This window comes from Eurypyga helias, unplaced genomic scaffold (genome assembly GCF_000690775.1).
Source record: "Eurypyga helias isolate BGI_N326 unplaced genomic scaffold, ASM69077v1 scaffold30414, whole genome shotgun sequence".
In the NCBI taxonomy this organism is placed as follows: domain Eukaryota; kingdom Metazoa; phylum Chordata; class Aves; order Eurypygiformes; family Eurypygidae; genus Eurypyga; species Eurypyga helias.
The window spans coordinates 1301-14189 of record NW_010244817.1 but is presented as its reverse complement, the minus strand read 5'-3'; the positions used below and the strand labels follow the sequence as shown (position 1 = coordinate 14189).

The 12889-nt window shown below is 41.0% G+C and overlaps 1 protein-coding gene across 1 annotated transcript; it reads right to left on the bottom strand.

Annotated features, from left to right (window-relative positions):
* Positions 1-288: 288 nt before the first annotated feature.
* On the bottom strand, positions 289-12671 carry HSD17B3 (hydroxysteroid (17-beta) dehydrogenase 3; the record flags this gene model as incomplete). Its single annotated transcript, XM_010149890.1, has 8 exons — positions 12614-12671; positions 7816-7923; positions 7010-7077; positions 5819-5854; positions 3552-3586; positions 2439-2520; positions 764-829; positions 289-456 (listed from the first exon to the last, which is right to left on the bottom strand). Coding segments are annotated over exons 1-8 (621 nt in total), but the record flags the coding sequence as incomplete, so codon positions are not given.
* Positions 12672-12889: the final 218 nt, after the last annotated feature.

Genomic DNA, 12889 nt, shown 5'->3' with positions numbered 1-12889 from the left:
CATTCTATGATTCTATGAAAAGAGGCAGTCAGAGAAAGGTTGAAGACTCACCAGATATCAAACTGAGCTCAGCTCAGGACACAAAAGTGGAGAAAGACACACTGTGCTGATATCACTATGCTTTATTTGTGTATTCATTCATTCATAGTTTACTGGGGCCGGTATGGCACAGCCTTAACAACCTATTCAGTGTTTCTCAATTTATGTCCAACCTTAAGGTCTCTGAAATCAGTCAAAACAACCTTATGAGGCCAGATAGCCTTGGTTCAACCCTTGGGACCCACTTACACACTCAAATTCAATTACCAGCATTTCATGGGCTAAACATCCAAAAATCTCATCTCCAAAGGTGACATAATCCAGTGACTCACTAACAAACTCTTCTGCCCTCTTTGTAATAAGACCAGGTTTTTGGTGCATTGTCATTGGAGTAGAAACACCATAAGGAGCCACGACCTAAAATAAAAAATCATAATAACAGTGTAATGTCATCTAACATTTATATAAAGCCATTCATTTTGCAGAATCCCTCAACATACGACAAATTGCAACAGATATTTGCAATGGATTAAGACATTATGTAGACTAAGTAATGGTACCACGGGGGAGCAAGTAAAAAAGCTGCACACAGGGAGGAGACAGAGCTTTGACAGGGTCACCCAGCACTTCACCAAGGAGTGTTACACTATACATATTTAGGCATCTCAGATATTCTTGAAGAATTCATTAAAACAAAGGCAAATAAGACAAAACGTAGCATCACCTGTATGATAATTCCCTTGGCCTTATACTCTGCTTGTAGTGCTTTGGAGAAAGTGCTTATAAAAGCCTAGAATAAAATAAAACAAGATAGCATTAGCATAGGAAACTAAGTACTTTCACATATGCTCACAGATCCATGCGAACAGGTCCTTAAAAAAAATGGCCAAGCGTCCTACAACCTAAGGCACAGTGAAGTAGTGAAAAATGCAGAAATGAACTCTTCAAGACACTAGTGCACATGAGCAATGGCAAGGCTTTATCTGCGCCTGGCATTGGCCCAAGCCAGACAGGAAACAAGTACTACTGCAGACCGGACTGGAAGCTTTGTCACATTTATGAAAATGCAGAGGTATAAATACCTGAGTCCCATTTATTCTAGCTGTTGTTTCACGTGGCTCTCATCTCTGGCTGACACCTACCCTCCCAGCTCAATGCCTATGCTGCTGCTTTCTTGCAATAAAAAGGGAAGCAAAATACAACACATGCCTTCAGTGTGTATCTGTTAGCATAGCCTACAAACATGATTTTCAAAATCAGGTATTTGGGAATTTAGGGGGTTGTGAAGCTCCAACCTTTACGGTTAACCTTTCCCTGTTTTTCTTCACACAATGAAGAGTACACAGATACTGACTTCTTTGTGTAAAAGTTGAGAGTCTTTTAAGACTGATTTTATGAGTTAGATCTTTGAGGATTATTCATAAACTAGACAATATTGGATTGTCCCTCTGTACTTAGAAATACAAAAGTCCTACTAAGGAGCGAAACCAAGAGTGTTTCAAAGCCACCATGTGACAGTTCTTACAATCTAAACGGCAACAGTCTCGTGGTATTGCATGAAACATCAATACTCTGACAAGTAAAATAGATTCCTTTCAGTGCATTGGGAGAAAAAGTCCATTTAAAAAGAAACAAATGTAAAAGACACCCAAGAATGAAAAAAGTCAAAATAACACAACCGATATACCATATCACTTTGAAATAATGTTTAACTAAATGTTTTTAAGGAAATAGAATTTTCTGGTTTAAGTGTAGTTCAAGTTTTGAGTAATGAGAAACTTATGTCAAAAAAAGGAAGAGGAAATAGAAAACTAGACTTTCTTAACAAGAATAACTAGCGCTTTTTTACCAAGCTGAACTTTAGCTATGTTCAAACAAATATCATTAGAATTTTTCATTTGAAACAAACCTGAGCTGAGCACGTTGCTTCTGCAGTTTCAGTAAAATTCATTCACTCCTCACTCTTATAAGCCCTCGGGTTTTAATTCAGAGCAAAATTTCAAAGAGAAATCTATGAAATTAGGCAGCTCACCACTGGGAATTCTATTCTTGGTTCCATAAGCAAAACCTAGCACTTTTGTGCATCTACGGTTTTGAGTAAACTAGCTAAGCCAGCATGGTAAAAATCATCCCTCCCCAGAGCAATGACAGATTGTCAGCACTGGTATAATACTACTCAGTCAAAGGCAAAAATGTTCCAGCCATCAGGCATACCTTCAGCTGGACTTCATTTACATAACTTCACTGATTCTTAGTTCTCAGCTACTGCTCACTTACATTACTTCATGATTTCAGTGTAGCAACACTGGTTTAAGTCCTGAAAACCTGTCGCTGCTGATAGAAATGCTTTGGTAAACACCTTATGGGGTTTTCTCTATAAAACAATGTAAAAGACTTACCTTAGAAGCTGAGTACATTGTGTATAATGGACAAGGGAAAGTACCCAAACCAGAGGACAGATTCAGAATAAGACCCTTCTGTCTGAAATTTAAATAGTTAAATTCAGTTTACATTTGACAGTATTACAGTAAAAGCCTGTGCAAGTGGAAAACAATTTCCCCTCCCAGAAGGCATAGCTCTCCTATTTTACTGCAGACTACACTTTCAAAAGCCCTAACTTTTATGGCTTAGTTAGGTGCAATTAAATCTAAACCAGCTAGGAACAGTGTCATAAGTGAAATTTAAATGCCTAGTGCAATCACAACCATGGGAACATTGTACGTGCTACTGTACATCTAACAGACCAAAATACGTCATCAGAGGAAAGATTTTATGCTGCTAAGTGATGGGTAGGTTCCCTTTGCTCATTAGCCAGCACATTCTTTTTCTTGCTCCATGCACCTGTTGTTTTAGCCTCCCTATTCACAAGTCCCTCTACAAACTACTAAAACCAATTCATTCGGGGAAAAAAAGAAAACCAACCCACAAACAACACAATTTAACGGTAAGAGCTTATTTTGTTGCCAAAACAAAAAGCATGCACTAGGCTCCGAAATGCAGTAGTTAACAATGTTTTCTAGAAACTCAGTCCAAAGACCTTGACTTCTGGTTTAAGGACCCTCATGTCTAAAATACACATTGTGTCAACAGGAGAAAAGGGATCCTTAATTGAATAGCTCAATTAATCTCTTTGATGTAGTACAGGTATTTCCAGAGCTTGAATCGTATTACTCCAAGCACAGCTACCACTCTTAGAAGAATACATCCATATATTCAAATGCCACTTCTCGACTAATCAGACCCATCACGTGTCATTTTCTTTATGCAAGACCTGCGTATTTTTACTGGGCAGAGACCTGTGTTTTATATTTTCTGTCCTGTTCCACAGTTGACTGACAACCTGTAGCAGTTCCTCTCATTCCCTCACACAGCACTAACAGCAGCGCGATGAATCTTACCGACTGACATACTGTAAAGCGCAGAAATTAATCACAGAAAAGTGTAGCTGCCACTGAGTAAACTGGAGGGAGCCGCTAAAAGCTACCGAAAGTTCAAGAAAGAATGATTTTTACCTTGACTCCATCTGCTTCAAAATTATCTTTGTCATCTGTAAGACAAGTATGTTAAGAATTATGTCCATTCTCACTCTTTTCTGACTGCATTTTTCAACTGATCTTGTTTTATTCACAAGAATTTCCACTTGCTCAAGCCCCAGGCGTACGTATATGGTTCAAATAGCTAAAATGTGGCACATTCAAAGTTTTGGAAAACGTTTTACAAATGCTAACGTCACGTAAATCATCTTGTCAAAAAATTCCAAACGTTAGTCTTCCAAGCAGTGAAAGTCTTAGGCTTATCATAGGCTCTCCAACAGTACCTGAATTTCATCACTCTTCAATACTGAATCATAACTGTAAAGAGAAAGTAACTTCATAGTGGTTTTGCATTTTCCCTTCTGGCTCTACCTGGACCAGAAAGAGCAGAAAATCACAGAAAGACAACTTCTTTTCTGCTACCAAAAAGAGCTTCACGATCTTTTTTGATGCCAATTATTTAATCATCCACTCTTATTTTGACAAAAGACTTCATCACACTTATGATTTTTAAAGGGCAATTAGATCCATTTTTAGGAAAGAAATCTGACTCTGTCTGTAGTATTTGAAGAGTATTATTGACAGTAAGCCTATGTCCCTAGGGAAATCATACTCACGCTCTTGACTCTCTATAAAAACACACATAATGTATGAATCTTCCCAGGATAAGAGTGTGACCTAACTTTTAAAGGGCAGTAATGAAAAGCAGTGCAAATGAATGATGCAGCTTAATTCCATCCTTGCTAATTCTCTGGTTTTTTCAGTAGCGTCACTTTGCACAACAGGGTAGCAGGAGCAGAGTGGGATTCAGAAGCTTTGTTTTCAGGAAGGATGACAACGCAGGTGGGTCACACCAGCTTGGGTGAAGGGCCATTTCGAGGTAAAGTAGAAGACATGAGCAAAGGTCCTGCTTTTGCAGGGCTGAAAGTCCTGCTGACACCTGTGGGAGCTGGGAATACTTGGGGTACAGGGATCCCACTGCAGGAAGTGGTGAGCAGGATCCTAGCAGGAATCAAGGCAGAGGGGTCAGGGGAGAAACCGAAACAGATTTAAAGATAATTTGGACCTAACCATGAGGAATGCTGATGAGGAGCATGATTTCTGCTCTGCATTTTGGAGGAAGGTGAATGTTTGTGATAGGCTGAAAAGGATGCGGGGGAAAGGAATATATGTATATATACAGCAGCCAGATACTGCAGATATTTCTGTTCTTTTGATTTATAAACAGAATAAAACCTAGGAGCAGAAAATTCACCAAACTACTTAATGGAAGAATTTGTTTCAATTAACTGCTATTACACGATTTATTATCTGGTCATTAAGCAACAATACAAATTTGGGATGCAAACCTTGCTAGCCAAAGAAAGACAAACATCTGTTGATTCTCTCCACGTCATGTTTAGAAAGACACTAGCCAGGGCTGAGATGGACTACAAAGCTCGTGTTCTGCTCTCGTCCATGCTGACCTGCTGCTTGCAAACAGCAGAGCAATACAAATCTTAATCAGAGGTGGAAAGCATGAAATACTGTTCTTGTAAGGGAAGGAGCCAACCAAATTTAGCACCAAGAGGTAACAACACAGAACTGGGAGTCAGCTCCTTAAGTTTCTGTCCTACGCTGATACAAAGATATTTTTGAATTATCTTTTGTTGCAAATGTGCAGAACAGATTTGCAACAAAAAGCTCAGGTACAGTACAAGAAGTCAAACTGCACATCTTCCTGTCTCAAAGATTTTGCTTCTGAAACAAATCTCCCTGTTTACCAAAACGGGGATGTTTGTTGCGAAATGTTTCAGCTGCAGCATAACGATGTGTCTTAACCAAACAACCGTGGTAAAAACGTTTCCAGTCAGCTCTGGTCAAGACATTCCATAGGCAGTAGAAACAGATGGGGTACAAGAAGTCAAACTGCACATCTTCCTGTCTCAAAGATTTTGCTTCTGAAACAAATCTCCCTGTTTACCAAAACGGGGATGTTTGTTGCGAAATGTTTCAGCTGCAGCATAACGATGTGTCTTAACCAAACAACCGTGGTAAAAACGTTTCCAGTCAGCTCTGGTCAAGACATTCCATAGGCAGTAGAAACAGATGGGGGTCCTTAAAATATCGCTGATATTCCTTAAATTATTATCTGCTGATAAATTACATGAAAACGCACAGGAAAGCTAGTTGGTCAGTCTTGTCAGGGGCTGATTTTTTTCCAATAAAATACATTACAGAGGTAACACAGATGCAGCATCACATACCTTTATAACCGAAATCATGTTGCAGTTGACAAGGCTCTGCAGGAAGCAAGAGAGCAGGCGGTTCACAGTTAACTCCAGAGAGTTTGTACCTTGCCTAGGCAACAAAGGCTACCTAACCCTCACAATTCCAACTGAAAAGCCTCCTAGCAAGGCAACTGCTTCAAGAGCTGCTTAGCTTGCCCCGGACTGTCACTAGCTGTGCCTACGGCGTGGGAGACTCAAAGGCCGCTAAGTCCTGACCCGTTTTATGTTCAGCATGGAGTTTAAACGTGCTTTGCATCCCTCAGATTCCATGCCCTCTGTTTTGCCCAGCCACGACGCTGTAGGTGGCAAAACCTGATGACACCAGCAAGCCAAGCGGGATGCACATGGGAACCACAGAGGTGCCAGGCGGAGGCGGGGTGGCTCCCATGGACACAGGCAAACTGACTGTGCAGTGAAAGCCCTGCCACACAGAGGTACCTTCCCCGGAGCAGCAGGCTAACACAAGCCGAGGCAGCAGCAAAGATGCCATCGTACAGCTGCAGCTCTTAGGGAAGCAGCCCACTTGGGGATCTCTGATTTGAAATAGAAGAGGATATATAGACTGAATGGATCCTGAGAGAGGCGCTAGCAAGAAATACACTTACAGATTCTGGTTTTTTCATGGCTAACACTACAGAGGTAAATAACAAGGCAATGAAAAACATGATAGCATCCTTAACCCTGTGAAACTACTCCAGATGTGTAAATTTAATTCCCCCCAAAAGTAAACTGTGTTTAAATGAGGTCTATTTTTTCATTTCTTCACCTGCTTAAGCAACAGTGTTCCAAAAAACCCTAAATTTTAATAATACTAACGAGAACCCGAGACTTCAGCTGTGGCTGTAATGGGGCTGGAACCCACTGCATCACAGGTGAGCAGTGAGCCAGAGGGGCTGCTGACCCCTGCTACAACGCAGCCAGCTGCCCTCTCCCCTCTATCACCGGGTGCCTGCTGCAGTTCAGCTGAAATCTGCTGTTCTATATTGCAAGCTCTTCTGAACAGGAAGAACAAATTGAAATATGCTCCTTCAGGCTCAGTTCTTTTCCCACCCAACTGAACTGTTAAATACGTGCTGGTTGTAGCAGGGGCAGAATCTGCCCCTTGTTAAATAGAATTACAGTTCCTCATTGTTATATTGGAAATAGAAACCCACAGCGTAATCCTACCTCATCTATGTCTGGTCCATTAAGGAAACGGCAAGGAAGAGGATTATGAAGCATTCCAACATTGTTAACTAATCAAAGGAAATAAAACGGTAAGAACCAAACCTAGACAAAGCGCATAGTTCAGCTGGTCAAACAAACGACTTCTCCTCATGACCCAGAAGCTTTTGAGCTGTATGTGAAGAGAAATGCAGTTCAGCATCGAGCCTTGTTCTCACAGAAGTCATCGGCACCCATCAGTGCTGGCTTCAGGGAACAGAAAAAGTGTCTGTGCTACACTTTGGGGTTTTGCTTGTTTGTGTTTTGTTGTTGTTTTTTAAATTTGTTTCACTATTAAAAAGATTATTTTTTTAAATTAAAAAATAATAATTAAAAAACCCAGTAAGACTTCCCCAAAAACCGTATTTTCATTGTTGCTGTGTGGATCATACCAATCACTGTTAGCCACAGGCTCATCTTCAGACTGAACGCAAGGATTTGCACGCAGCTGCACAACAGCCCAATAGTGAACATCACTTCCTTGAGGACAAACAGGGAAGAAGTCATCCCACAACCTGGATGCTGCTTGTAAGGCAGCAGAAGAGGTTTCACAGGAAACAATCTACTGTACAGAGAAACAGGAAGCTTTTGGAGAATCTTAATTCACTTTTAAAACTCCATGATAAGTAATGCTCTAATGCGTTAGGCAGCTGCATGCTTGGTTTTAAGTGCTGGCTAACAAGTTGTTATGACACGTCATTTATACAATTCTCTGTTTAATGCACTGCACTCATAAAATGCCCTTTAATTAACAGATGTTAATGACTCACCCAGAACACCAATATCCAAGCCTTGCAGACTTTCTTCAATGTTCTTGTATACTGAATTTTTAGTGAAATCAGCTTGTATAACCTTCACCTTTTGACCTGTGGCCTGCTCTGTAATTAAGAAAAAAAATAGAAAACCCCTTTGCATCTCACCAGAGAGAGGGAGAGCTGTAATTAAGTAACGAGAGAAACAATCAGATGCCTCATCTAGCAATGCCCGCTGTACAGTAAGTACTTCTTTCAACTTTCTTACTTTAAGGAGTATTACAATACAAGCAAAACACTCTCACTGTGTTGAGGGTAATGGCCTGGCAAATACAGCATGAATTTATGCCCTGAAATCAATGGAAGTTCCCTTGCAAAATCTAAATGTCATTTGGTCATTCAGTAAAGGAAAAACAAACAAACAAACCAAACAAACAAAAAACACCACACCAAAAATAGAAATAAACAAGACAGGACTTCTCCCTCTGGTTATCACAATATTTGTAAAGGAACACTGCCAACATACATTAGACAAGTGAATGTTGGTGCCAGGTCCTCTACATAAGCACAGTTTTGCAGGATGGTTTTAAAAGTATTTTCATGTATAAGATGAACATTTTAAAAAGCAGGGTTTATCTTTTCACATTGGAGCACGGAAAAACAGGGCTGGGTGCAATGGAGTATTGTCTTCATTATTTTTAAGCCTGTTTTGACATTTGACCTGTTTCTTCTGTTTGGACATTTGCGCTTCCATAGACTGAACCTTGCCCAGGATTCTGTAGGACTAAAAAGCATTTTAGGGAGGGTACAGCTTAAATTTTACAAGGTCACTTTACACAGAAGGGAAAGGGAAATGTGTGTGATTTTTCCAGTGTCACTGTTACGCAGGAGTGCAGCCCAGCTGTATGTTACCATTTTTCTCAGCCGCTGATTTACTGGCGTTCGTATTTTCAATGAAGTTTCGTGAGGAAAAGAGGTAGAGGCTCTTATTTACTCATTTTTAAAGGCAAGGTTCTCCTTTAAAGGGGCCCTGTAAGGTCTCTTCTAACTAGATGTTCACATTGTAAATTCCTGCTACTAAACCTGCTTTCAAGTTTTACGGGCAACCTGAAATCCAGATGAAGTTTGCTGAAAAAGTGACAGGCAAAGCTTGGAAATGTCAATAGACGATGGGGTTGCAAACTTGCAGCAAGTGGCAGGAATTCAGGTGCACACAGATGGCAGAAAGCCTGCTTTGGGTTCCGCCTGGGCAACTGTCTCTACTTGCCTGAAGCCTCGTTTTATCGTACAGGCGACAGAGAGCATCGCCTTGTAGAGGAATCAGACTGCCCGATTTCTAGACAGAAATCACACCTCATCCCTTGGTGCACATTCAGAACTCAGGAAGAGGCCTTGCACCAGCTCATGCAGGACAGAAAGGCTGGCAGAGAGCTGGCTTTGGGTCCAGCAGGCCAGTCTGCCGGAAAACAGAGCCTGTGTTGGAGGATGAAAGCTGTTCCTCCTTGCCCCTCTACACACTGCAAGTCACGACAGCCTTAGCGTGCTCAAGTCATGCAAGCGCTCTGAGGAAACAGCAGACGCTCTGACTGCAGAGCCGAAACGTGGGCTGCATCTTGTGCACAATCTCAGAGGACATCCGTCTGCACGACAGAAGAAAGGAGGAAGGAGTGCCCTTTTTCCTGCCCTTTTTCCAAGCTGCAGTTGTGTGTATGAACGGGATGAAACACCCTTTGAACCTTCAACCCATAAAAGCAACTCTAGTGGCAAATGACCTCCTCATGGTCCCAGTCTGGGGGAATGGTACAGCTATAAAGAAAAGGACATTGTGAGTGTAAATGCAGCGAGTGGGAAAGAACAGAGCAACAGCTGGAGCAGACACCTACAGTAACCTTCTGACTGAAGAGCTCTGTAAACAAAGTGAGACGGTCTTAAAAAACGCAGTGATGTTGTGGCCATCTTTCTTGCGGGCAATCACAAGGGCAGCCAAAACTAGAGCAACATAAAAATGAGGATCAAACAAACCATTTGGACTTTCTCTGCATCCCCTTGTCTGCACAGAACTGTACTGCTGCAGCCAGCCCTGTCAGCCAAGAAACAAGTACTCCAGGTGGCTTCCCTCTGTCTCATTTAAGAATAAAACAATATATTAAAAAACAATAAAACTATCATGCTAATAAATGAATTATCCAGGGATAGCTCTTCAGAAAATAACAATTCTGCAAAGAAGAGAGCCAAAAAAATAATTTCCGATGTCTCTCATGTCTCCCTCTCCGTGACAAAGATTTATGACCGTCTTTGAAGACACAAGACATTCCAACTCTTTCTAAAAGTTGTGAGCGTGCCAGAAGCAAAAACCCTAGGTTTTCAAGCATCAAGACAGGTTATTGTCTTTTTGTCTTTTTTAAAAATTAAGAGAAAACTAATTTAAGGAAAATTAAAAACTAAGTCGCTTAATGCAATGTGTTCTAAGTTGTATCATTAAGACAGATACATCTAACTACTTCTGACCTCAGACCTCTTGGGAATCCCACTTGTCCGCTAGGATAATATGCTGCCTTTTGAAATTTACCAAGAAAATAAATCAGGATGAAGCATGAAGTTGGCTAGGACATGCAGCCTGCCAGAAACTCTCCCCTTCCATTTAGAGAGTGATGACAACTTTCTGAAGAACTGGGGTAGCAAAATGAAGCCCTGAGTGAGACAAGAACTGATCTTTGTAGAAAAACGAGACCCTTTGGAAGTGCTATGTCAAAATCTGAACATGAAGAGAGAAACACTCAGGCTAAGATGGTGCTCATATTCAGCGGAAATTTGCAGAGAGGAGAGCAAAATGAGAAGTTATTTTAGAAACAGAAAGAGGTTAAAAAGAGATTTAAGGCTGGGGAGAAATATAAAAAGTTTTGTTAGATTATAAAGCACAAGTTCTGGCTACATTTTGGAAGTATTTTTGAGAAATATATCTCCCCAGAAATATAAGATAACTCGGTGTCAGAAATAACAGGAAAATATAGGAGACAAGAAGTATGAGGGTAAAAGCAGAACTGCAAATGATGGTAGAAGTTACCAGAGAGCACAGACACCTGGGGTGGGGGGTACCGAGCAAAACACCACATGGAAATTGCTACTAGTTACCAGAGCACTCAGAAAATCGGTCAAGGCCCTCAAGTGCTCTGTTTTATAGCAGTGCATATTGGGAAAACAGTCCGGAGCAATAACGCTTTACCTCAAGGGATCAGCAAGCCACAACAGGCATTTTCAACAGCCTTTGAGGATGAAGGAAGGATGCGCCAAGTGCGTTGTTGCATGCTACTCCGTTTGTTACCTGCTTAGCTCTGGGAGCAGGAAGCACAGGAAGCACAGAACACGGCAGAGCAGATGCGAAACGGAGCTTTTAACAGGGCAGACAGCTAACTCAAATAGCACCTTCTCAGGTCTTAGTGGGAGCAAGGCACATTTGGTTTAAGAACCATGTGGGGTGATTTTTTTATTCACTGCTTTATTCTGTATTAACAGGCATCATTTCAGGAAGGAGAGGTGGATAAAATACTTCCTGCATCACCAAAACTAAATTAATTGCACGCTCAGCTAGTTTAAACTGGTGCAGCTGTATTTTTTTCCTGCTTTGTGAGGATCACACACATCTTATCCTTCCTTAAATACAGATTTGCTTCTTCTCAAAAAAACCAACCCAAAAAACCCAACCCAACCAAAAACCCAAAAAAAACCAAACAAAAAAAGGGGGAACCAAAGCCAACTACCCTTGTTGTGAATAATTTTTATGTCTCACAGAACTTTTTTTGTTCCTTTGGCATTAACAGCCAAACAGTACAGAGCCTGGTCATATAAAGAGATCCTAAGGTACAACTTTTCAATCAGGACCTAGGTCCTGCCTGTACAGCTTGCTTATGAAATGTAGGCAGAATAAATAAAAAAAAGGAGTGCAGTTAATAGCATTCCAGCATTTCTAATCTCCTAGTTTTATGGTTGGATCAATATTTCACAACCACAGTACTAAGTATCTTAAATAACCAGTATATTATGTCATGACACCATTATACCTGGTGCAATGGTCCCCCCTGCCTGCCCTCCACAAGACATTTTGTTATCGTTTATCTCATTCTAAGAGAGCTTTCCAGCCCAAGTGGATGGAAATGCGGTTTTGAATTCCAGTGCTTCTTTAGAGAAATGTTTTCTTACTGTAGATTTCTGTCTGTGCCAGCTCTGAGAGCTGTTCTCAGGTACACCTGTGACCCACACGCCCTGGAAAGCCAAACACTGTGACCTCTAATGTTACCCACAGTTTACATTCTTTTAATTTGTATTACTCAGGATTCAAACTGAATGTGACAGTATTATTAGGCAAATAATATCACCAGTTTGAAAAGGAAGGTGAGTCTCTTCATTATGGTGTCCAACTGACTACAAAAATACATGGTGTAGCTATTAAGAAAAAGGAAACAAGAGTAATGTGTCCAGTCCTGCAACAAATTTACACAGCCTACAACACCTTCTTTCTCCCCCTGTGCCTTAGGCTCCTTGAATGTTAGTTCAGGGTAATGATAGCCACTTGGAGTGAGACAGTGCTTGCTTAAGCAGTTTAGCAAGAAAAAGTGAGGCTTAGAAAACTTAGAAAGCAGTACAATCATTCTGGTTCAGTTTCTGTTTCATCTTTGGTTTCCATTTTTTATTTACTCAAATAACATCACAGCAAGTTTAATGTTTCTTCCTCCCCAATGACTGCTTAGCTTAATTACAGTAAAGACAGTCTGAAAATGGGAATCAGTGGAACATTTCCAGAGCTTTAACATAAGCTCACCTCCAGAGCTCCCTGCTGATGTCAGTGGCCTCCGGGTCAGACACTCAACGCTTTTCATCCCTGTGTCTCCCTTCTCTTTCCTTTTGTTTATGCCATCTACTTGTTGTTATGTACTCATTCCCAGCCTGACCCAATAAATATCAGATGAGTCACTCTGGGCTGAAGCCAATACTCACTGAAAACAATGGGAAGATCTCACTGGGATTTGCCATCAATTCCAGCAAGCTTTGGGGAAGACTCCTTACACCCACAACCCAGCTGAACCCAGCATGGACA